At 44.0% G+C, this 23,290-nt stretch overlaps 3 protein-coding genes and 1 pseudogene across 6 annotated transcripts; 1 reads left to right on the plus strand and 3 right to left on the minus strand.

Moving 5' to 3' along the window:
- Positions 1-233: 233 nt before the first annotated feature.
- On the minus strand, positions 234-4,583 carry LOC4345847 (uncharacterized). Of its 2 annotated transcripts, none has more exons than XM_015794367.3 (10): positions 4,514-4,583; positions 2,922-3,912; positions 2,360-2,444; positions 2,149-2,244; positions 1,887-2,039; positions 1,690-1,797; positions 1,237-1,356; positions 1,011-1,136; positions 681-764; positions 234-594 (listed from the first exon to the last, which is right to left on the minus strand). In XM_015794367.3, the coding sequence occupies exons 2-10, from the start codon at positions 3,896-3,898 to the stop codon at positions 469-471; spliced, it is 1,875 nt and encodes a 624-aa protein (XP_015649853.1). In that variant the 5' UTR covers positions 3,899-3,912; positions 4,514-4,583; the 3' UTR covers positions 234-468. The 2 variants fall into 2 exon arrangements, with proteins under 2 accessions (XP_015649853.1, XP_066159782.1); XM_066303685.1 differs by having other exon boundaries at positions 4,441-4,583.
- A 1,430-nt stretch (positions 4,584-6,013) lies between these two features.
- On the minus strand, positions 6,014-9,674 carry LOC4345848 (2-oxoglutarate-dependent dioxygenase 19-like). 2 transcript variants are annotated; one of them, XM_026020086.2, is made up of 5 exons: positions 9,513-9,674; positions 7,970-8,167; positions 7,471-7,706; positions 7,010-7,340; positions 6,014-6,544 (listed from the first exon to the last, which is right to left on the minus strand). In XM_026020086.2, the coding sequence occupies exons 2-5, from the start codon at positions 8,156-8,158 to the stop codon at positions 6,287-6,289; spliced, it is 1,014 nt and encodes a 337-aa protein (XP_025875871.1). In that variant the 5' UTR covers positions 8,159-8,167; positions 9,513-9,674; the 3' UTR covers positions 6,014-6,286. The 2 variants fall into 2 exon arrangements, with proteins under 2 accessions (XP_025875871.1, XP_015648666.1); XM_015793180.3 differs by lacking the exon at positions 9,513-9,674 and having other exon boundaries at positions 7,970-8,381.
- LOC107281843 (UDP-glucosyltransferase UGT13248-like) lies at positions 9,056-9,564 on the plus strand (annotated as a pseudogene).
- A 3,120-nt stretch (positions 9,675-12,794) lies between the features above and the next one.
- Positions 12,795-14,695, minus strand: LOC9268985 (plant cysteine oxidase 1). Of its 2 annotated transcripts, none has more exons than XM_015793958.3 (5): positions 14,357-14,695; positions 14,084-14,259; positions 13,827-13,971; positions 13,479-13,685; positions 12,795-13,337 (listed from the first exon to the last, which is right to left on the minus strand). In XM_015793958.3, exons 1-5 carry the CDS (start codon positions 14,493-14,495, stop codon positions 13,204-13,206), a joined length of 801 nt encoding a protein of 266 aa, XP_015649444.1. In that variant the 5' UTR covers positions 14,496-14,695; the 3' UTR covers positions 12,795-13,203. The 2 variants fall into 2 exon arrangements, with proteins under 2 accessions (XP_015649444.1, XP_015649443.1); XM_015793957.3 differs by having other exon boundaries at positions 12,909-13,337; positions 13,821-13,971.
- Between the last annotated feature and the right edge of the window lie 8,595 nt (positions 14,696-23,290).

A 23,290-nucleotide genomic window follows, 5' to 3' on the forward strand; every position in this document is an offset into this window, starting at 1 on the left:
ATTATATAGCGAACGCTGGTCAATTGACAATTTGTTGTTTAGCCACACATTGGCTCCTTGCTGTTGCTGTTCTCGGACGGACCTGCATTCTCTTTTACTTTCAACCACAACAGAGTACTCTGCCTACGAACTCATGAACATTCTACAGATCAGCCTGTACTGTTACGACTGTACACAGGACTTCCGCCTGCCGCCATTGATAGCGGTAACACCGTATCAATGCAAGTAGTTAATGGAGAGAATATCAGCCCATGTTAACCACTAGTAAGTATATATTCCAGGGTAAAACAGGTAAAACCTGTGATACAAAGCAGTCACATAACTGAAAAAGCGCACGATAGTTTGTGCTACTACAACAGTAAACCAGGACAGAACACATCCAACACGATGACGACGAGGTCATGGGGGTTTCGACGATAGCAATACTGGCAGTACGAATTCGAGGTGCCGCACAACGGCGCACCACATTCACTTCAGCAGGGTTTTAACGATGGATTTGACATTGAGCTTCTTGAGGTCAGTGTAAGACTGACCACAGCCAACGAACATGACTGGAGCTCCAGATATATAAACCATTGAAAGTGCAGCTCCAACCTATATATATATTGAGTAGTCATAAAAATAAAAATACTGTAAAAGAAGGCAATTGCAGTAAATCAAAATTCTGTGACAGTTCAGACCTTGTCGTCGATGGTGTCAAACTTGGTGAGCAGGATGCCATCTATCAATCTGGTAGTAGGGACAGCGGAAAGGTCTGCTAATTTCTGTTCAACAAACAAAACCGTTCAGTGCATTCCAGTGAAAGCACATGTTGACCAAGTTTGTAGGGAAATGTAGTATCTCTTATAATACCAAATTAGTTTCATTAAATGTAACATTAAATATATTTTGACAAAAAAATTTATAAACTTGGTCAAAATTCAAAAATTAAACTAAGAAAAAGTTCAAAGCGTTTTATAATATGAAACGGAGGGAGTAGCATTCACCAGTCCTTGAAAGACTATCAGTACCTGGTTAAATTTAGTGAGTTGATCAACAGCATCATTACCAACCAATGCTTCCCCAACAAATAAAACTAGATCTGGGCTATTGAGATTGATGAGCTTGGAGAGTGCTCTCATGAGTGGCTCATTATCCTGGCAGAGAAGATATGTTAGATATGTGTTGACCAGAAAAGATGCATTCGAAGGACATAAATAGAACGACATAAGACTCTGGTTAAGCCACTCAACCAACCTGCATACGTCCAGCAGTGTCGACAAGAACAACATCTGACTTATTACGAGTAGCTTCCTGAATAGCCTCCTTTGCGACAACCGCTGGATCTTTTTCATATCCCTTCTCAAATATAGGTATCTGCACAAATTCTAGAATGTAAATATCCAGGAAGGTATGGCACATGTATATAACTCAACAAAATTTAGCAGTGAGCATTCATAAGTGAATGCCGAGTAGTTCCACTGGGACTATTGTCGTTTTTTATCGCATAACACCAGGAGGCACCCCACAAGACCATTATATCAATACAGTTCAACGCATTTTTGCGAAGAAAAAATTATTCATACACCATCCCAGACTAAAGAAAAAGTGAAACCAAACTAAAACCAACTGATGGAGACTAGATATTCCCCCCCTAAAACTACAATGGTCAGAGTAATGGGATGGATATTCAAGTGTTTAGACAGCTACCTGAAGCCTGCGAGCATGAGTACGCAGTTGCTCAACAGCACCAGATCTAAAGGTGTCACATGCTGCCAGGCTTACACTGAGGTTATGCTGAAGAAGCCAATAAGCAACCTGTAATATTACAATACATGGGATGAGCATAATTCCATGCAAGTATGGCACTATTCTTTTCATCAATGGTGTATAAAAGATAACTCTACCTTTGCAAGATTGGTAGATTTGCCAACTCCATTCACTCCAACAAAAACAATAACATATGGCTTCCCACGCTCTTTGGCAGCATGTACATCCCTTAATATGTCAATAGATCGCCTTGGGGTTAAGATGCGAAGAAGAGCCTCCTCCATAGCTGTCTGCAATAGTTACCCAAAAAAAAAAGGAGTATTAGGATTTAGGAAGCTAAAGAGAATATGTGCCCTAAGAAAAAATTTGCAGAAATTTGGACTAGGGTGTGCTACAAACCTGAACAGTAGAGGATATCCTTGTGAAGGATCCCAGCTTTTTGCCCTCAAGGCTAGCTGCCACTGATTCACAAAGTTTCTCTGCAATTTCTTCAGCCTGCATTAAGATGAAAAGTTTTATTTACCTTGGATAAATAAATAACAAAGAAGGCAAAAAACCACTCCAGTAAGCTTATCAACTATCATGCAAGTGTTCTAGACAAAATTCATACCACATTCTTAGTCATCAGCCTATCTTTAAGCGCTTTGAGTGCAGGTTGGATGTCAGACTTCTCAAGCACATTGTTACCTGCAATGCTGAGCACAGGAAAAATAGAAACAATGCCATTTAAGTTCACAGGTTAACAGATTATAAGAGGGAGCTGAAAATCTGGCAACCACAAATACTTGAATGCAGGATCAAGGGAAATGGAAAACAGCAATTTCATCTGTGTGTGTGTGTTGATCTAGGAGAGGGTAAACAATGAGAGACAGAACAGGCTGCAGGCTGCAAAAGTCATCTAACACCAATACATAGCACAAATCTGCCATTCTACTCTACGCATAACTTATTTAAGAAGATGACTGAAGTAGCACACCAAATTAGGGAGCATTCTAGAAAGCAGAAAAGCATATCAGGGTTGCTCTCTGCGGTTGAAACAATGAGCTGGCTAAGAATAAAAAACATGCTGAAGCTTAAACCACCCAAGTGTATATAGCGCATTTGAAATTGTTAAGCAAACAAAACTGACTACACATTATGCCATGTCAAAAGATGCGAAACATGCGTATTACCTCTTGAACATCGAGGAGAACCATCCTTTCTTCTTTTGGGAAGCTCCAGAATTTTCCTCTCCATCTTCCTCTTCTTCATCACTATCACTGCTCACGACATCATCCTTATCCATCATGCTTTCCCCCTGCTTGACAACCACCTGGTCTATCACCTCATCCCCTCTCTCATCAGCTGGGTCTGTGAAATCCAGCTTCTTCTTGTCATCAGGTGTGTCATCCCAAACCCTATTTTTCTTCAAATTCTTCTTTGTGTTAGCCTTAGAGGTGTTCTTGGCCACATTACTAGCAACCTCATTCTTCTTGTTACCCTTGTTTCTCATCTTCTGTAACTTATTTACATCAAAGGCCCCATCGTTGGGGTCTCCGTTCTCCTTTCCTTTAACAACAACACTGCGGGCATGAGAATTGTCCTTGAGGCTATTCTCTTGCATCTTGGAATTACCATTTGGCAAAGTGTGCTCCTTCCCGGAGTCACCATCAGAGTCGTCCTTCCCCGAGTCACCTTTCTTCCTACCACCACCAGAGCCCTGAGTGTCGCCACGATTGGTCTTAGTGGTAACCTTGGTGGGCCGGGAACCAGTGACCTGTTTATTCTTCTTCATCTCCTCACTGCGAGCCTCAGCCTCGAGGTGGAGCTGGCGAAAAACCTCATTGAAGGCGTCATCATAGGAGGTGCGCTTGGGATCATAAATCTGTGAGAACTCCTTACGGACGGCGGCGAGGAGGTCGTCGACGTAAAGGAGGTGGAGCATGCGCTGGTAAACGGCGACGAACACGAGGCCGAGGTCATTGTTAAAGGTCCACTTAAGCGCATAGGTGTCCTGGGAGAAGCTGGCGTCGGCAGAGCGCTCCTCGAGGAGGCAGGAGCGGATGAGGGCGTCGATGGGCGAGCCCTTGAGGGCGGCGCCGCCGAGCGCCCGGCATGACGACCAGAGGATGAGGCCGCCGCGCGTGAAGATGAGCAGCTCCTCCAACATCTCGACGGACGAACCTGTGATAGATCAAACAACAAAATCGTTGTGTTTAGATTCGATCCAGCTAAACAGATCGAGACGATAAATTGTGATGCAGAGACAGCGCGCGAGTCGGATGGATCCGAGGCAGGGATTGGCAACGATTTGCCGTTTCGGGAGAGAAGTCGAGTTCGATTTGAACATAAAGTTTGGCTAGAACACGGGGACGATCCAAGCGAGCGCAAGTCTGCTGGGTGGGACACTGGAACACGGCGGTTGCGGATCGAGGCCGACCGGGCGGTGGCGGCGCGGATCGTGGCCCTCGTCGATCCCGGCGGCAAACCCTAGGCCGGCGTTGGCGTGGATCGGGGCCGGTGGCAGTTGCCGGCGGATGATGGCGCAGAAGAGTTCGCTCGGTGTCCCGATCGACGCCAATTCGACTTCAAGCTCGCGACCTGAACCCAAAAATCCACCAAAATCCCCCAGCCCAGAACCCCAAAATCCCCCAAAATCCACCGGCACCAGAACTAACAAAGAGGGGGAAGCAGCGAGGCAGAGAATTGAACCAGATTCGACAGAGGATTCGAGAGCGTAGTCGATCCCAGATCCGAGACGAGAGGGGAAGCAAAGGATTCTTACCTTGTTCTTCTTCTTCGTCTGCTTGTGGTGTGGGTGGGGGAAAAAACTGAAAAAAAAAAATAAATTCTCTGTTACTCCAATCCGGTGTCCTGCTATTTATTCCTCGCGTGGTGGAAGAGAGGAGGAAAGGGAAACGAGATCGGGCTAGGCGAAGACGCGTGCGGCGTGCGGGTGGTGGCCGACCTCGTTTGACCGACCGCGTCCGCGTCAGACCGCACCACCACCAGAATTTTTTTTATTTATATATTTTTTATTAAAATATTTACAAAAAATATATTTTTTTTGAAAATTTACAAATCTAATCGTCTTGAGATTTTTAAAAATCGTCCTTCTAGAGGGCGGCAAGGGATCTAAATGCAATTTTCCAGCACAACTTGTTAGCTCTATAATTTTACAATTTAAAATTATATTATATAAAGTTAGATGAAATAAAACTTTATATCGAAATTATAGATCTCAAGGAGATCTACAACTTTGTATTTAACAACTTTTTCATTTAAGATGTTTTAGATATCCAAATATTCGTTACAAAATATAAAACACATTTAAAAAAATCTCATATCTATATTTCAAACGACATTGGATGGAGATAAATTTTATATAAAAGTTGTAGATCTTGATGAGATCTATAACTTTGTAGTTTATCACTTTTTCATTTAAAATCATTTAGAGTATCGAATAAGCATTATTAGTTTTTAAGCAATTAAAACCGGTGGAAAGGGTTTGAACATAAATAAAAATTTTGCATTTAGATCCCTTGCCGCTCTCTGGAAGGGCAGACAGCAGGCGATTAGATTTATAAATTTTCGAAACAAAAAATTATTTTTTAAATATTTTAATAAAAAAATGTATAAATAAAAAAATTCCCACCACCACAACAAGTTGGAGGCCCAAACAAACGCCACGTCCGCGTCGGAGCCCGGCCCACATGCCCACCACCCCCCAACGTCCGAAGTGAGCGGCCCAGCTCCGTGCCAGCCGGGCATGCCGCGTGCTACTGAATGGGCCATTGCCCACGCACTGCTCGTACATGCTGACACCTGGCCCACTCCGGATGGAGTAGGAGGTGAATGAAGCACCGCTGACCTCGTTACACTGATAACGATCAATTGATGATAATTTGTTGGCTAACCATATATTTGATGATGATGATGATCACACGTGTTTTCTAAAGTACAATCAGTTGTTGATGATAGTTAGTTAAATATACTGATGGCCAAAGAGTTGACTGGCTAACTGTAGATTTTGTCGAAATGTAACCAGTGTTGATGCTGACAGCCAAAGAATTGGCCAAAGAGAGGAGGGAATTGCAAGCAAACCACGCCTTTGGGGGCAATTTGCTTCATGGGTTATTCAAGATGCATAAGATAGGTTGAACCATACATGGGGTGTGTTTAGTTCACGCCAAAATTGAAAGTTTGGTTAAATTAGAAAAGTTAGAAGTTTATATGTGTAGGAAAGTTTTGATGTAATAGAAAAGTGGGAAGTTTAAAGAAAAAGTTTGGAATTAAACTCGGACTTGGCATTTATTTTCCATATGATGATGATGAACATTCCACATATCACAGTTCGAGCTTTACAACGAATCAGCGCCTGCAAACTACACAGGCCCTGCAGGATCAGCTTCTGCTGAACTGTTCACGTACTGGCATGTTAGCAACCTTCTTCACTAGAATCTTGCTTGGGCCAAGGATTGGGCTACTCACTGTGTTGGGTCGTAGTGCAGCCGGCCCAATTCCTAACATGGCACTGCCTCCTTGGCATGTCAACATGTCACCCGGCCTGATGCATCACGCGAACGATGTCAAGCGCCGTCTTCTCGTTGATGCTGTTGCTCTGCTGCATCTCCATGTAGTCCCTGTACCTGATCCCCCGGAACTCCAGGCCCCGGCCGTCCGCCGCCATCTCCGGCAGCGGCTCGACGACGGTGTCCATGCACGGCCCGATCAGGCTCACGAACGACATCCTCGACTGCTCGCCGCCGACCACCGCGCGGTGGAGCACGCCCTTGTACCTTCCGTTGGTCACAATCTGCACGCATGTTCACACCAACACAAGTGCATACTGAGCTGAATCTCGCACACTATTCTAAATTCTCGATAAGATATCCCCTCTGTTTACATGCTATCCAAATGGTTATAATTTTTTTAAAAAAAATTAATAACATAGATTAATATCAATACACCACTCCGTAAACATACAAGGTTAAATTTAACATGTTATAATGAACAAACAAATTTGAAAGCGAATATAAGTTTAATTTTTTTGACTCGTAGAAGTTGAATTTTAGTTTGTATGTTTGTGGAGTAATATATTATATCATATATTAATTCATCTTTTTATATATATTTTTTATAACTATTTAGATGATATGTAAATAACATAAAGATCATTATCTAAAAAAATAACATAAAGATATCCCTTCAAGAGTTTAAAATCCATTTCACAGTTTCATAAACTTCTCAAGAACACGCATAGTGATTGTTGATCCAATACCTCCAACTGATCGCCGGCGATGACGAAGAAGGAGCCCGGGAGGGGCTTCGCGAGGAGCCATTCGCCATCGTGCTTGACCTGGAGGCCATCGACGCCGTTCTGGAAGAGCAGGGTGAGGAGGCCATGGTCGGAGTGAGCCGATAATCCCATCGCCTGCTCGTCCGGTCTAGAGCACGCAGGGTAATGGTTCCCCACCAAGATCTGGAAGCAGGACTCGAGGTTGAGCGCTTCAGAGAGGCGGCCGCCGGCGAGGCCCAGGCTCTCGGAGATCGCCTTGGTGAGCTCCAGCAACAGGGCTCTCGTGCAGGTCGCGTACTCCGTTGCAATCTCCCTGACATTGTTGACACATCACAAATCTTTCTTTAGAGGAAGGAAACCACAAGAAAATCTTCACATTACACCGGTCGATGATGTCAATGGCGAAGAATTTTTACGATTGGTAATAATGATCATGGATGTACCTCAGCTTTGCGGGCTTTTCGGGGCAGTGGAATTCAGGATGAGAGAACATCTTCAGGTAGTCCCTCCTGCATGGTACGGCGTCGACGACAGAGTAGAAACCTGTACCGATCCGTATAGGATCCATCGGCTTGGCACGCATGTACTCTTTCTTCTCCTCCAAAGGTAATCTGAACAGCTCCTTGCAGGCGTCCATGATTGCTTCTCGGAGAGCCTCGGGCACCCCATGGTTAGTCACCTTAATTCATTCATGAAAGATTCAGATGAGACGATCTAGCAATCAATCATGTCACTGACGAATTGGAGTTGTTACTGATAAATGCGATCATTATCACACAATATACTTTAATTAACAAACAATCAAACAGCTCGTAGAAATTTTCGTATTTGAAATAGTTCGTTTCCGAAGTAAACGGAGAAAACTTTCTTTTTTCTTTCACATTCTAGACGAGACATAACAAAATTAAGGATATGTTCGTTTTGAGAGATACCCCAACTTACCATGAAGAAGCCCCAATCCTCGCATGCCCTGCCTAGGTCGCGGATCGCCCGCGACCGCTCGTCGGCCGCGCCGTTGATGAGGACGCCGAGATCGACGACGGGGATTCCTTGGGACGGTGTGGCCGAGCCGTCGGCTGCGGCGGCGGCGGATTGCTCCTCATGGGATGGGAGCCGAGACGGCGCAACCATGGCTGTGCACTGTGGAGGGAGAAAAACAAACTGGCAAATGAGAAAGTGAGCTTTCGGAGGGAGATATGTAAGCCGGATCGTTCGGTGCAGGAAGCTGCCGTCGTTTGCTGTTGCTGGTGAGAAAAACTGGCAAATGAGAAAGTTTGCCGGTTTTTTTTTCCTTTTTTTTCTTCCTCCGTGCACGACAAAGACATGACCACATGGTACAGGACTACAGCGTACAGGTGGTGTGATTTGCAGTTGTTTTCCTGAGATATTTTTGGCGGCGTGGGGGTGGGGCGCGTGATATCGAGATCGGTCGGTTTTCCTTCCGCGATTTCGTTGTGGATACTTGGATGGGCCGGAATACATGCCTGACCACATCTGTGGATGGGGAGGAATAAGTTCACTTTGACTCCCTTAAAAGTGATCCGAATCTAATCCATACCACTGAACTATAAACCAGATATCTTGACCCCTATACTGTTAAAACCGGTGCAACTTGACTCCCTCGGCAGTTTTGAAGAGTGGTTTTGCTGGCGTGGCGTCCATGTGGTAATGTTGACCTTGTCTGCCGTTGAAATGGCGTTTGGGTGGCATTAAAAATTAAAAACATACATATGGGACCCATTTGTTATTCAGAAGAAAATTTTGTGGGTCCACTGACATACGGGACCCACTGATATCTGGGACCCGTACGTCATCCCTTCTTCATCCTCCCTCTCTCTCTTCCTTCTCTCTCTCTCCCCCATGCGGCCACGCCGGCGTCATGAGTTCCTGTCGCCGGCGCCTCCACCTCGCCACTGCCGGCACCTCCACCTCGCCACTGCTGGCGTCGTCCTCCCCGACCTCTCCATCGGGGTTCATCTCCTCGCCGGCTCCGCATCCATCGCCTCGAGTCAGCGTGGGCGGTGACGTTGGACGAGCTCCTCCGGGACGAGGCCGCTGCCACCGCCGGGGGGTGGAGGTGGACGCCCCGTGTGCGTCCTCCTCTACGACGCGTTCCTCCTCTTGGCGCGCGCCGTGGCGCGCCGCAGCGGCGGTGGCGTTCACGTTCTTCACGCAGTCGTGCGCCGTCAACGTGGTGTACGGCCACGCGTGGTGCGGCCGTGTACACATCCCCGTGGAGGCCGGCGCCATCGCGCTGATCGGCTTGCCGGCGCTGGAGCTGGAGGGCTTGCCGTGGTTCATTAAGGTCGGCCCCGGCCCGTACCCGGCGTACTTCGACTTGGTGATGAAGCAGTTCGACAGGCTGGAGCTCGCCGACGACGTGCTCGTCAATTCATTCTACGAGCTCGAACCCGAGCTGAGCTAGTAACCCCATCAAAGCTACAGTAGCATCTATCTGCTGGTGATAATGAAATTGCAGACTTGCCTGCTTGCTTGCCGGCGTCACTGTCGGCTTGCAGCTGGCCCGCTGCTCTCTGCCGCCTCCCGTGCACGCCAGCGCAGTCGAGCCATTCGTCGCCGCCCGCCAGCTGCTCGCTCTCGTCACCCAGCGCAGCTTCGGCCCTCACCGCCCGCCGCCGGCCGAAGGGGAAGAACCGATGAGAAAGGGAGAGAAAGAGAAAGAAGGAAGAGAGGGAGGAGGAATAGGGATTTATGTGGGCCCCACATGTCAGTGGGCCCACAATTTCTTTTTGTGAATGACAAATGGGCCCGCATATATATTTTTAATTCTAATGCCACTTAAGCGCCACGTCAACGCCACATAGGACGAAGACCTAGTCAATACTGCCACGTAGACGCCATGTTAGCGAAACCACCATCCAAAACTGCCGAGGGAGTCAAATTGTACCGATTTTAATAGTTGAGGGGTCGAGATATCCGGTATTACGGTTTAGGGTCATGGATTAGATTCTGGTCACTTTTAAGGAACTCAAAGTGAACTTATTCCGGATGGGGATTATGTACTAATTTCATGGCCCACAAACAGGAATGGGCCTTTAATCTGTACTAAAGGGCTGATGATGTTTTACATAATAATAGAAATTAAGGTAAGATTTTCCTTTTTTTTCCCTAAAGGTTGAAACTTAGAAGAAATCTATACGTGAAAAAAACTTTCTATTTTTTTTCTTAAAAAAGCCATACCTAAATTTTAAGAATATCAACTTACAACTTGAAACTCTAAACTGAAATTTTGAAAATTTCAACTCAAAATTTAAACTTTGAAATTAAATTTTAAAAACTTTCAACTCTAACTTTGAAAACTCTCACTCGAAATTTGAATTCTTTTAAGTTAAAGTTTGAAAACTTTCAACTTTTTATCTCAAATTTGAAAAACTTTTAACTCAAATTTGAAACTTTCAACTCAGGTTTGAAAACTTTCAAGTCAAAATTTGAAAACTTTCAACTCTAGATTTGAAACTTTCTTCAGATTGGAAAACTTTCATATCGAGATTCGAAAACACGTGTGTTAACGATTTTTTAATCGGGAAAAAACGCAGGAAAAAAGGAAAATACGCGCGAGGGGAGGGGCGCCAAAATAGGGAAAAAGATTGCAAAAAAAAAAAGAAATGAAAATGTGTGCGTGGGGGGCGCCAGATGGCGCGCACACCAGCTCTATTGTTGGCACGTGAGCGCCAAATAGCAACCCCAACGTTTTGGTCTTTTCAATCCTATAGGCTCAGAAAAGGTGTGTGTGCGCTTAGAGAAAGATGGTTGCTGGCAATATACTGGGAGTAACAACTTTATTTTATATACATGTCGTTGATATTATCGGAATAGAAGCTATTCATCAATTTCTTTGATTGCTATCAATAAGAAGTTGGTGACAATATATCTTATGGAGTGGTTTTAATAATGTTTTCATTGAGTAGGCCAACCAAGCAACTCATTAACTGAGTAAGGTTGTTCTTATTTCTAAAAGTTCATGTATTTGGTTCATGAATTCCCAAGTGATTTACCCATTGTGGCCCTCCCTCCTCCTCCTCCCCCCTCCCCTACTGTTCTTCTCCTCCCTCTCCTTTTGACCGCACAAACCAGAAATTGGTTCATCACTCCTCATTCTCCTCCTCACTGGCTCCTACTCATCCACCTACTCTCTGCTCCCTCTGCTGCTTCATGCCTCCCGTCGAGTCGAGAAGCAGGCCACCAACACCAGATCGAGAGGCCTAGGCCCACTTTATTGTTGGATTGGCCCCGAGCGCATGCTGATGACGAGGGTGATGGACTGTGTCTTTTCCGTGGCCTCCTCCTTTTTGTACTCGTGGCGTGGCAACAATCGCTAAATCTTACTCACACGAAGGATGTCGGGGAAGACTCCCACCAGAGCGAGCTCCTCCTCCCTATTGTTGGTGATGATAGAGGGGGATTCCAACGAATGTGCTAGATATGGAGCCACGATTGACCGTCGATGTGGTGGTGCAATGGTCATGTTGCTCACCAACCCATCGTGCTGCTCGGAGGTGTTGTGCACAGGTACGTCGTGTGATGCGTCATCTGATACCTTTGGGTATAAACCTATAAGAATGGTACCTGAGGGTATCAGATTTGACATCTCGGATACCAACTGATATCCACTGATACTGTATGAAGGCACGAGCAGATAATACGAGTCGTAGCTACTTGGCTAGCTGATGAGGCGTCTGTCACTATTGAAGTAGCACCTCCTCTCCTCTTCTCCCTTTCATTCCTCTCCTTGACTGCAAGCTAATTTTATTCCCTATCGTTGCTACGAGTGTTTGTCCTTCTGCTACTGCGACCACCGTTCCGACATGTACCGTCACCTCCTGACGTCCTAGCTGCCGCCGCCTCCTGTTAACGTCTCGTCGACCTCTTCTGCTAATTAATTCGTGCTTCTGCTCAAGGTGCAGGGTGCGGGCGTGCAACGTGGAGCGAACGGAGGCGCGGACTCGCGAGAAGGAAGCAGTGGTGAGTAATCCTCTGCTTTTCGGCTGATTAAGCAGGATCGGCCAATCAGGCGTTGGCGGTGAGAAATCCATTATTTTAAATAGCAGGTTAAAATGTTTAGCGGTTAGCTTCTTAAATAGCTATAGCGGTAGTTATAGCGGGCTAAATGGAGCTATAGCGACTAAACTGTACGTGAGAGCAAATAGCTATAATTCTTCTCAAACCGCTGTAGCCGGAGATTTAAAACCGTGGAAAAAACACGTCCCGATTCTTTGGTTCGTGGCATTGACGTACAAATAAACGTCCGATTAAGCGGCTAACTTAGACCTGACTTTTACCGCACTGATTCCCATTTCCCACTGCGGCCTTGCACAATCACACATAACCCTTTTTTTTCCCTCTCCCACAGCTTCACGACTCATCGATCACACATGGCCTTGCTAGTTCCTAACTTTATTTTTTCTTCGAACTTCTAACTTTTCCATCACATTAAACTTTTCTACGCACACAACCTTTTAACTTTTACGTCACATCGTTCCAATTTTTTTAAACTCTCAATTTTAACGTGGAACTAAAGACAGCCATATTCACCCACTAAGGGGACTCCAATGCAGCTGTGATCATTACATCTTACGAGCCCCGGCGCCCATGGTCAGAAAGCGGCACTTCGCAGCCTGCTACTAGCCAGACCATGTGCAACTGCAAACAATGACATGCCGAAACCATGGATTTCCTTGTAGTACTCCGAAAACTACTTGTTGGCTGTGGCCGTCTGTTTGTGTTTGTTATACTTTGAGAATTCAGGTATACAAAGTCTTCCCTTTTTCCTGTCCTTTTGTATTCGTTTTTAAGCAATCTACTCTGACCAATACCTAAAACAAAATTACAAAGTTTGTTGGTGCCACGCAATTATAAAAGTTATTCTTTACAATTTTTTACAGTAGCCACTAGCCAATTTGGAAGTTAAAAGGATGTTCGAGTAGATTCTGTACAGATCAATGCACAGCAGGTGCAATTTACTCATAGGGTGCCCATATTGTAAGAGCATATATATATATATATATATATATATATATATATATATATATATATATATATATATATCCACAAAGAGAAACCGCTCCATGTACATCAACGTTGCACGTACGCAACAATTTCTATGTAGCACATCTAGCTCTCTTCTGAAAAAGCAGTGAGCTAGCTAGCCTAGCTAGCTACTCGTCGTAATCATCGTAATCGTCGTCATCATCATCCATATCGACCACAAGCTCAAGCTCTGGGCCGACGTACGGTGCCCCTGCAACGCTGAAATCCTCCGGCAAGTCCGTCTCTTCCAGAAAAGCAAAACCTGAATCAAGCAAAATGACACGTACACTACCAGATTAATCATCAGATAGTACTAAAGTTGTGAACGAGAAAATAAATTCTCACATAATAGATCGAATCAAGCATTCTTCGCGTGTGTTTGTGGGGGTGACGAGACGTGTACCTGGCAGAGATGGGATGGGGATGTCGTTGAAGTAGGTGGACGGCCGGCCGAGCTCCTCCGAGTACGGCGGCGTGAGCACGTCGAGGATGGCGCACGGCGTGACGGCGGTGAACGCGTGCATGTTGCCGCCGCTCCGCGGGAACAGCACCGACGTCTTGCACGGCGCGTGCCGGACCTCGTCGGCTGCCACCACCCTCGCCAAACCACCTGCGCCCGCGCGCAACAAGTTACTCCCACTGTTAGCTCTTGGTGGTCAGGTCGGCACGAACCAATCGATTTGCTTCTGAGGCTAATGCGTAACACGGGTGCTACCAACGAATCAGATTCGGGCACTGAACGCACGCTTACTCTTTCTGGAGCACGGCGGCGGCGGGGTGACCCAATCGTACGACTTGACTCGAACCGAGCCGTACAGGAGCTTGCTCAAAACCACCATCTCCGGGTGGTCGTGCAGCGGCAGCGTGGCGCCCGCCGGAAAACAGAACACGCCCATCTGCCAAAGCCAAACCATTGACCAATTAACCTCGTCGCGTACGCGTACACAGCACAAGACTGCTATTGTGCTACTGCTCTTTGCATTAGTTGATCGATGCGTACGTACGTACCGAGAAATCGGCGCACTGGTGTATGTGCATGTAGGTGATCCGCGTGAACGCCCGCGCCGGCAGGAGCCGGCCGTCCTTCGAGCTCACCTCGTCGTCCGACGACGAACACGAAGACGACGACGACGACGGCGGTGACTCGCCGTCATCGATCCCGACGTCCGCCGCCTCCATGCCATCTACACAAGAGATCCACCATCACACCACATAAGCCATCACATATTATGGATTCGCTCTTCACTCCATGCGCCGGGAAGAACTCACGAACGTACGTACCAAGGAGGTGTTGAAGCCACCTGATCTCCCCGATGGTCGGCGCCGCGGACGCCGGCGAAGAGAAGATCATGTCGCACGCGTCGTACAGCCGCTGCATCTTGCTCAGCACCATGATGTGAGGCGGGAACGCCACGGCCATCTATCTATCTCAAGTTCTCAACTCTATATAAGCTGGGCCAGCACGCGACACGCCCCCTCGCACGCAAGCAAAAGCTGCACCACCACCACCACCACGATCCAGTCGTCGTGCAGTACAGAGAAGAGGGTGAAACCCCGTGCGCGCTAGCTAGCTCGCTCCACTACTGTATTTTTTCTCCTCCCCTTATCAACCGATCGATCGAGGCGTTGGACTTCGCGGGTGGATATATATAACAAATCGCGCGTTGCGTTGCGTTTTTGCGTGGTGCGGCGCGCCCGGAGGCTGGAGATTATTCACCGTGCCGCGGGCGGAGGCGGGGAAACCGTGGGCTTAGCCAGGCGATCACCCAGGTGCGCGCGTGGTCGCGTACTACTACTCCTACTCCGATCCACTGGCCGGGGGGAGCCTGCTGTTTTCCGGTGGTGTTGATGCGGCGCGCACGCAGCACGCTACATGTGTGGCGGTGACGCCGTCTCGCTCTCGTCTCGTTCACGTTGCTTAATTCGGTCTACTGTTTCTGACGAAAAAAAAAACAAAACAACTTGCTGTTGTGATCTGTGTGGTGGTGTGTGGGTTGTTTGGTCGCAGGAATCTCAGACAGAGTCTAATTTGGGAATGGGCATGGCTTGCCGTCTCTTACCGGTTAATAGAATACTCCAATCCACTGCAGAGTTGACCACAGTTTAAGCTCACTGATCGATCGATCCATCTAGCTCTTGGTACTATCCAAGATACAGTGCTGTGCTTTTGCTTGTTCCACGCCGTGACGCCCTAAAAGTTCAACCATGCGAATGGATATGAGACGGGTGGCGTGAGTGACACTAGTACACAACTATACATTGATTTGTTCTAAAAAATCAACTATACATTGATTAATTTCTTCTGTTAGTCCCCGCACCATTGGCACGCCCCCTAAACTTTGCGGGTTTTTTTCCGTTCCAGTGGTAAGCTGCCACGAAACAAGCATCAAATCAAAGCAAACGACGATGGGATAGCCGCATGGATAGGGAAGGAACAAAAGCGATGTGGATGGATGACGGCACTCACGAACGGAAAAGGACCTTCGGCTCCTTTTCTTGGAAACTTGGGACGGTGCCCGACTAAAATAAATTTAGCCCGGTGCAAAAGCACAAGCCCTTTGTGTTTCTAGCTTTGTCATCTTGCTTGGATTCGAGAGACGTTCACACTGTCTTGACTGTCCGGTTCAGGGGTCGTTCTAGGATCACGTCTCTCCCTAGTTTCATTACCGGTGTTTTGTTGCTTTTTTTTTTTGCTGCAACGTTTGTGAGGCGTGTAAAAGTAATCTATAAACAATATAATATTTCATTCAATCATCTATTATCATTGTATAAACTAGTCCACATGAAAAAAAACAAAAGTTACTCATATGTATATAGACGACTATGTGGGATAAATAATATTATCTACTCTCTCCATCCCAAAATAAGCGCAGCTATGAGTTTCCGTGACCAACTTTAATCGTTCGTTTTATTTAATTTTTTTGAAAAAATAAAAAACATAAGTCACACATAAAGTACTATTCATGTATTATAATCTAATAACTATAAAAATACTAATCATAATTTTTTTCAAATAAAACATACGATTAAAGTTGGACACGGAAACTCATAGTTGCGCTTATTTTGGGATGGAGGAAGTATCTCTACTCCTCTCTCTTATACATTGCACAGATTGTTACTCCCTCCGGGCTGATAATACTTATCGTTTTGGATAAGGGTGAGGTCAAACTTTAGAATATTTGATTATGAACCATTTTTAAAATAATTGTCTTTCAAATTTGGTGACTACATGTATAGATTAGTCTTAAAAAGTACTTTATTAAGATCATATATTTGTTAACATTTTTATACATATTATAATAGAAAATAATGGTCAAAGTTGTTTTCTGGAGACCGTGCCCTTGTCCAAAATGATAAGTATTATCAACCCGGAGGGAGTATAGGAAAAATCTATTTATATGAGCCACATCTATATGGATCACTTTAATATATACATTGGTGATGCCCTCACATAGAGCATTACAATCATTAATAATAAAATGCTTAACGAGACAATTTCCAAATAGCCCCAATCTCTAATGCCATAGTTAGGCCTAGACACTTAAGGCGGACATAGCAAGGGTTGAAAGAATGAGTTGTGATCGAGCTTGTGACTATCCTTATAAACCTGACAATAAAACATTAAATGCTAATGTTCACTATAAGCTCGTGGTTTGGTCACAACAGAAAATAAAATAAAATAATATTGCTGCCCACAGGAGGGAGTTAGTTCATCGATCCCTTGAATAAAAAACTCCCAAGAAGCAATATTTTCTAAACTAAGTGGGACCTAACAGGACCCACCTTAATTTCTCTCACAGGTTTTAACCATTATTATGGAGTTTGCTATAGCTTTTTTTTTAATAATGGATTTTTCATTATTAGATAATAAGACTCTATATCTATAAAAGATATACACGGGCAAAACATATATAGGTAATTAGATTCCAACCCTCACTAGGAGAAATACACAGGAACACACACACATAAAAGAAAAACTAGCTGTAACCCTCATTGACGACTTATTATTTCTATTGCAACATGAGAGGGCGGAAGTGGAGAATCGAAACAGTTTGTGCTACCTGTCGCCACACCATCTCTGCCTCGAATCACAATGCCATCTGCTACTAACTAATGTGTCTACTGTCCTACGCCATCATCCAAATCCCCTTACGCCGCCGCATTAATTCCGAACGCCCCTAGTGCACCCGAAGCTGCTCTACCATGCCACCGCCGTCTTTCACAGACTGTCGAACTCGCCATCACTCCTAGAGTGTCGTGAAGCCGTCAAGCATGACATGCACCTGTCTTTACTGCCATGAGCTCACCAGAGGTACTCTACTGTCGTTCACACCAATCCGCAGCTAGACCTTGGCGTCGACACTTGCTTGGTAGTTGCCGCCTCTAGGACGCCACCACCGAGAGCCTCTGCTGGCATGGTCCTCATATGCGTCAGGCAAGCCAACGACAATTGCATCATCAGCTAGCCCAATCATTGACAACCACTGACCCCCCGTCCTCGCCTGGCCGTGGTCAGATCTAGGCGCTGAAGCTCACCTAGCCGCCACCGCCCCTAGGACACTGCCACCGAGAGCCACCAATACCACTACCCACCATGTCCACCGACACTGCCAGTCCTCTCTGCCGGTGACAGATGCGGGTGGATGTTCGGTCAGATCGAAAAATCTGGTCTCAATCTTCGTTCTTTTAGAAATTTCGGTCATCTAAAACTGGAGACCGATTGGTCTTGAAAAATAATGAAGACCAAGAAATTTGGTCTCAGGTAATTCAGTATTGGTCTCGTTCATGATCGAAATTTCAAAAGGTCCAAGATAATCAAGCCAAGTCTCTAATAAGTTCTAGATAAAAAAATTATACACAAAAAATATCACAAATCAACTCACTTCACTATCATGGGTCAGATATCAAAGCATGTTGGAGCCTAAAATTGGGAAAATTTTGGTTTAATTGGGTTGTTGGACCTTAATGTACCTAATGGACCAAAAATCGATTTGTTCGGTCTATTTAGTTAACTGAATGTACTAACCGAATTGATCGAACAAAATTCGATCTTTCAACACCTGAGGTCGAACTAGTGATCGAATTTCTCGGTCTCGCTCTTTTCGGTTCACTCTTTTTCTGCCCACCCCCTAGTGACAGAGGAAGGGACAGGGGACTAACCTAGTCTCTGCCTAACGTCGCCGCCGCCCACCAAGTTCATTGGTGACATAGAAAGGGACGGAAGACTAGCCCCCCGTCTTCAGCCAATGTCGCCGCATCTCACCACATCTGCTAGTCCGTGCTGCCATAACATCCACGACCACCACCGGTGCCATCACTGAAGTCGTGCCATCTTGCTATAGCTAGTGCTTCCTGCATTGGACCTCACCGTTATTGTTCATTGTTGTATATACATTTAGGATGCCCTTAAGGATTGTTTTGGTTGGGAAACAAGATGGTCAATTGCCCGCTTTATTCTAAATAGCTTAGTTGTTTCGACAAACAAAATATGTTTGTCCATAATCACAATTGATGGGGGGTACCCGTAGACTGTATTCTGAGGGTATTAAGATACATTGGTACGAGGATCTACACGATACGACATTAAGCATACAAAAGATAAGGATTATACTGGTTCAGGCCCCTCGTAAGTTAATAGCCTTAATCTAGTTTATATGGGATTATGAAGAAAACCATAGAATACAAAAGAGAACAATTGAACTCCAAGATTTAGCGACGAGATCCTTGTCGAGAGGGTCTCGACGATATCTATCGGCAAATAGGCTTCAAGTCCTCCAAATTGCTTCTGTGGTGCCGGGTGTCCTATACCCCTCAGGGGGTATGTATTTATACCAAAGATCATCTTGGTCTCCAAGTAGAACTCGGAGATATCGGATCCCACACGATACAATACAATCCTTCCCTTCTCCGAGTAGGATATTGACACGGTCCTACTAGTGAAGGATATTTCCCATAGGAATTCGCCAATTCCCTTATTTTACATGTATCCTTTCCGTATATCGTAAGATATGCCGTATTCGTATATCTCATGACTAATAGGATAGAGGGTATGACTTATCCGTAACCCTGACAATCACCTTAGCACTTAAAAGTAAAAGCTAATAAAGAGATGAAAATGGAGTCATTCAACAAATTTGAGGAATGCCTCCACAATTGATCACTCATATTAGGCTTAGTCCATGCTTACCAGATTGACTACTTTCTCGTATATCGTGAGCATGTTTTTTAAATTGCTAAGTGTACATATTTTACAAATACTTTCTATATAAAAGTTCTCTTAATCGATAGAAGGACGATGTGGTGACATAACACATATTGAGCGATATGAGTAACGAATGAAAAAAAACACACAAACACCAAAATTACTCCCAACCATAGATTTAGTAGTTACTAATACACCATAACAAATCGATGGTTATATCATTTTATGTTAGTAGAATACTATTATTAGAGAGCTCTATAGAGGAATTATTATGTGTTAGGTTTTAAGCTTTCAAATGCCTTTGTACATGTCCTTGAGCGCATATGATATGGGGTACCCCTAATGGGCGATCGATCGCCGTGGGGATGGGGTAGCGATCAGATTCGCTCCCCACCTCCCCCCTCCCTCCCTCCACCTGGTTTCCTTTTTTGGCACCGCATTACTTTCCTATTTGAGTAAATTTATACATCTAAAGTTTATACACCTAAAGTTTACACATCTAAAGTTTAGAGACCAAAAGTTTATAAGTCAAAAGTTTATATATCTGATTCAAATTTGAATTTGAATTCAAATATTTTTTTATATATAGTATTTCTATACATCTAAAGTTTATACACCTAAAGTTTATAGACCTAAAGTTTATAAGTCAAAGTTTATATACCCGTTTCAAATTTGAATTTGAATTCAAATATCCGATTCAAATTTGAATTTGAATTAAAATATTTTTCATATATAGTATTTCTATAGATCTAAAGTTTATACACCTAAAGTTTATATACCCAATTCAAATTTGAATTTGAATTATATCTGATTCAAATTTGAATTTTAATTTAAATATTTTCTATATATAGTATTTCTATACATCTAAAGTTTATACACCTAAAGTTTATAGACCCAAAGTTTATAAGTCAAAAGTTTACATACCTGATTCAAATTTGAATTTGAATTCAAATTTTTTATATATAGTATTTCTATACATAAGTTTTTCTAACTTTTGTTTTTCAAAAAATTTTGTGTGGTCTACTGCAGTAGAAAGAGAAGAAGGAGAGGAGGAAGGGGGAGAAGAGGGAGGAGTACATCTAGTAGTATAGGGGAGAGGGTGGGCAGGTGATCGCTGGGCGGGTGGGGGAGCGATCACCCGCCCATTAGCCTTTTCGTATGATATGAGTGTCTTTGTAAAAGAGAATTAGATAGTAAAAACAAGGAAATGATAATATTACGCTGAAATCACACTTCATGCATGTTCTAGGCTCCCATCGGTTACCCATTTTGCCTAATAAGCCAAAATGGCTTATTAGAAAATAAAAATTAATTTATAAGTAAAACTTTTATAGATTTGTTCGTAGCGACTTAAAAGCCAACATTAACAAAAATTACGTTAAAAGCATCTCAAAACTAACTTCAAAATCAAGTTCAAAAATTTAAATTTTAGCTTATTTTTTGGCTGTTTAGGCCAAACGACATGGTTTCTAGTTGCCCATCGTAAATGTGTGGAAAGAGAGCGAGCGACGAGGTAGCCAGCCAGCCAAACGGCCTTGCTTGCGTTTTCCTCTTCCTGCAAGGGAAAGAGATATCCACGGCCTTGCTACTTGTGGTATAAATGAGAGAGATGGCGATAAGCCCACAATTAGCAACTTATCGCTGAAGAAACAGCGAAACTACGTTGGCTTTAAGGAAAACCGAGATAGTAGTAGTTTGCATCGAGTGAATCAAGCAGAGGAACATGCCACAGTCCGTTTCACCCTGCTTCATGCGGGCAGCTTGCAGTTGCAGGGCTTGCAGCATCTCAAACTCCCAATCTCCCAATCTCCTTGACCTGACACAATTTTTTTTAAAAAAAAAAACACGAAAGAGAGAAAGCGAAGAATCTCTTCGACCAGATACCACATGCGTTGTTCACAAAAGAAACCGTGGCCCCAGCCAAAAAAAAAAAGTAAATTTCACTTCGGGCCACCTTTATTTACCTATGTTTTACTTTAGACCACCTTTAAGCAATATTTTCACTTTAGACTGGGTAAACTTATCTTTGTTTCACTTTGGACCACCCAACTCTCTTCTCAAGCATATGAACGATCTCGATTACGCCGTTTCCTACTCGTCAATGAACTACCACAGCTATATGTAAGACTATTTTTTCGACATATTACAAGTTGGATGTAGATGGATAAAAGAGTGAGGGTGGTCTAATGTGATACAAAGGTAAAAATACCCGGTCCAAAGTGAAAACATTAGTTCTAAGGTGGTCTAAAGCGAAATATCGGTACTAGAAGGTGGCCCAAACTAAAATTAACTCAAAAAAAAAACTCTCCCGAAAAACAGCAGCAGCGGTAGGACAAAGCGCGCCGCGACCGGGTCCGGCTCGGCCACGCCCATTCCCCTGTGTGGCCTGGCCGCCTGGCCGCCTGGGCGTGGAAGCCGTGCGCCCGCTTGCCCGCCCTCCGCACGGGCCCCTCCATGTGCGCGCGGTTCTCCAAGCTCGCTCACACGCACGCAGCTCGTCCGGTCCGAATGCTGCATCCGCTCGAAACCGGCGCCAGGAGGCGTAGGCAGCCAACGCTTGTCGCGATCTCTAGTTATAAAAAGAGAAAATTCCCTGGTTCCCTTAAAAGTTCGCACAATCTATTCCATACCCCTGAGGGCTGAGATTTACTCATTTTCTTCTATACCCCTAAATTTCATTTTGGTTTCTTTCTATGCCTCTTTCGTTAGTTAACCACTAGTTGATCATTAAATTCCTATCATAAAGTCTATTTTGCCTTTTAAAATAAAAAAAATATAAATTTATGAAAAATATATTGATGGAGTGTATAAATTTATTGTACGCGACTATTATATTTATGAGTTTATTTTGTGATATATAATTTAATAAAAAATAATATTTTAGTTTTGCCTCCACGGCAAAAAATTTTTTATCTATGATAAAAATTTATTTTTAGATATGACATAAAACTAAAATTTATTTTAGTTATTAAAAAAATATTTATTTAGCACATAAATAAATTTATCTTATAGAAAACGTTGTACTACTATAAAAAATATGCTATATATGTATATACAGTTTTTAATCGTGAAAAATATTATTTTTTGATATATATAACAATAAATTTTGCCATAGATAAAAAATATTTTTTGATTTGCCTTCGCGGAGGAGAAACAAAAATATTATTTTTTATTAGATTATATCTCTCAAAATAAACTCATATAAATATAATAGTCGCATACAATAAATTTATATACTTCATCAATATATTTCATAAATTAATATTTTCTTGGTTCTAAAGGGCAAATGAACTTTATGATAGGAATTTAACGGTCAATTAGCGGTCAACTAACGGAAGGGGTATAGAGGGATCCAACCTGAAATCTAGGACATGGAGGATCAACGAGGGCGTCAAGTTAAGATGGAGGCCCAAACCAAGTCGACTTCGAGTATGTTTTAGAGTCCTGGACCAGTCTGCACTTAAACGAGCGCCCAGGTCGCATACGTACTCGGATTGGGGCGTTCTTTATATGGATGGAAAGCTAAGAAGATAACATTTCCAATTGTTCTGGTCCCACATTCAAATTCTTTCCGAGTCAACGGGAATCGACCGAACAAGTTAATGTCCAGAATCAGTCCCGGTGTTGCGTCACCGTATTTAGGCTTTTGTGCCGTGTATCGTGTTGGAACCCATTAGAGTTGCATCAAGGGTTGTTTGCACGAACTTAAACTCTATATATCAGTACACGCCGTCACCTTTGGGGTTTTGCTTAGATTATTCTGTCAAGAACAGTTTCGCCGCCAGATCGGTTTGTAAGACCCCAATTTGTGAGCTTAATCATTTATATGCAATTTTGGTTGTATTCTTCCTTGTTCTTGTTTGTGTTCTTCGATTCGCAAATAGGGATTAGCCTTCTCGGCGAGGTCATCCGCATTTCAACACGTGTGATAATCAAAGGAGACATGGTGCTGCGATTGCGGGGTTCAAGAGCATGTTCGTTTAGAAGCCCGATCGATTTGTGTCGCGACTCTA

This window comes from Oryza sativa, chromosome 8 (assembly GCF_034140825.1).
Source record: "Oryza sativa Japonica Group chromosome 8, ASM3414082v1".
In the NCBI taxonomy this organism is placed as follows: domain Eukaryota; kingdom Viridiplantae; phylum Streptophyta; class Magnoliopsida; order Poales; family Poaceae; genus Oryza; species Oryza sativa.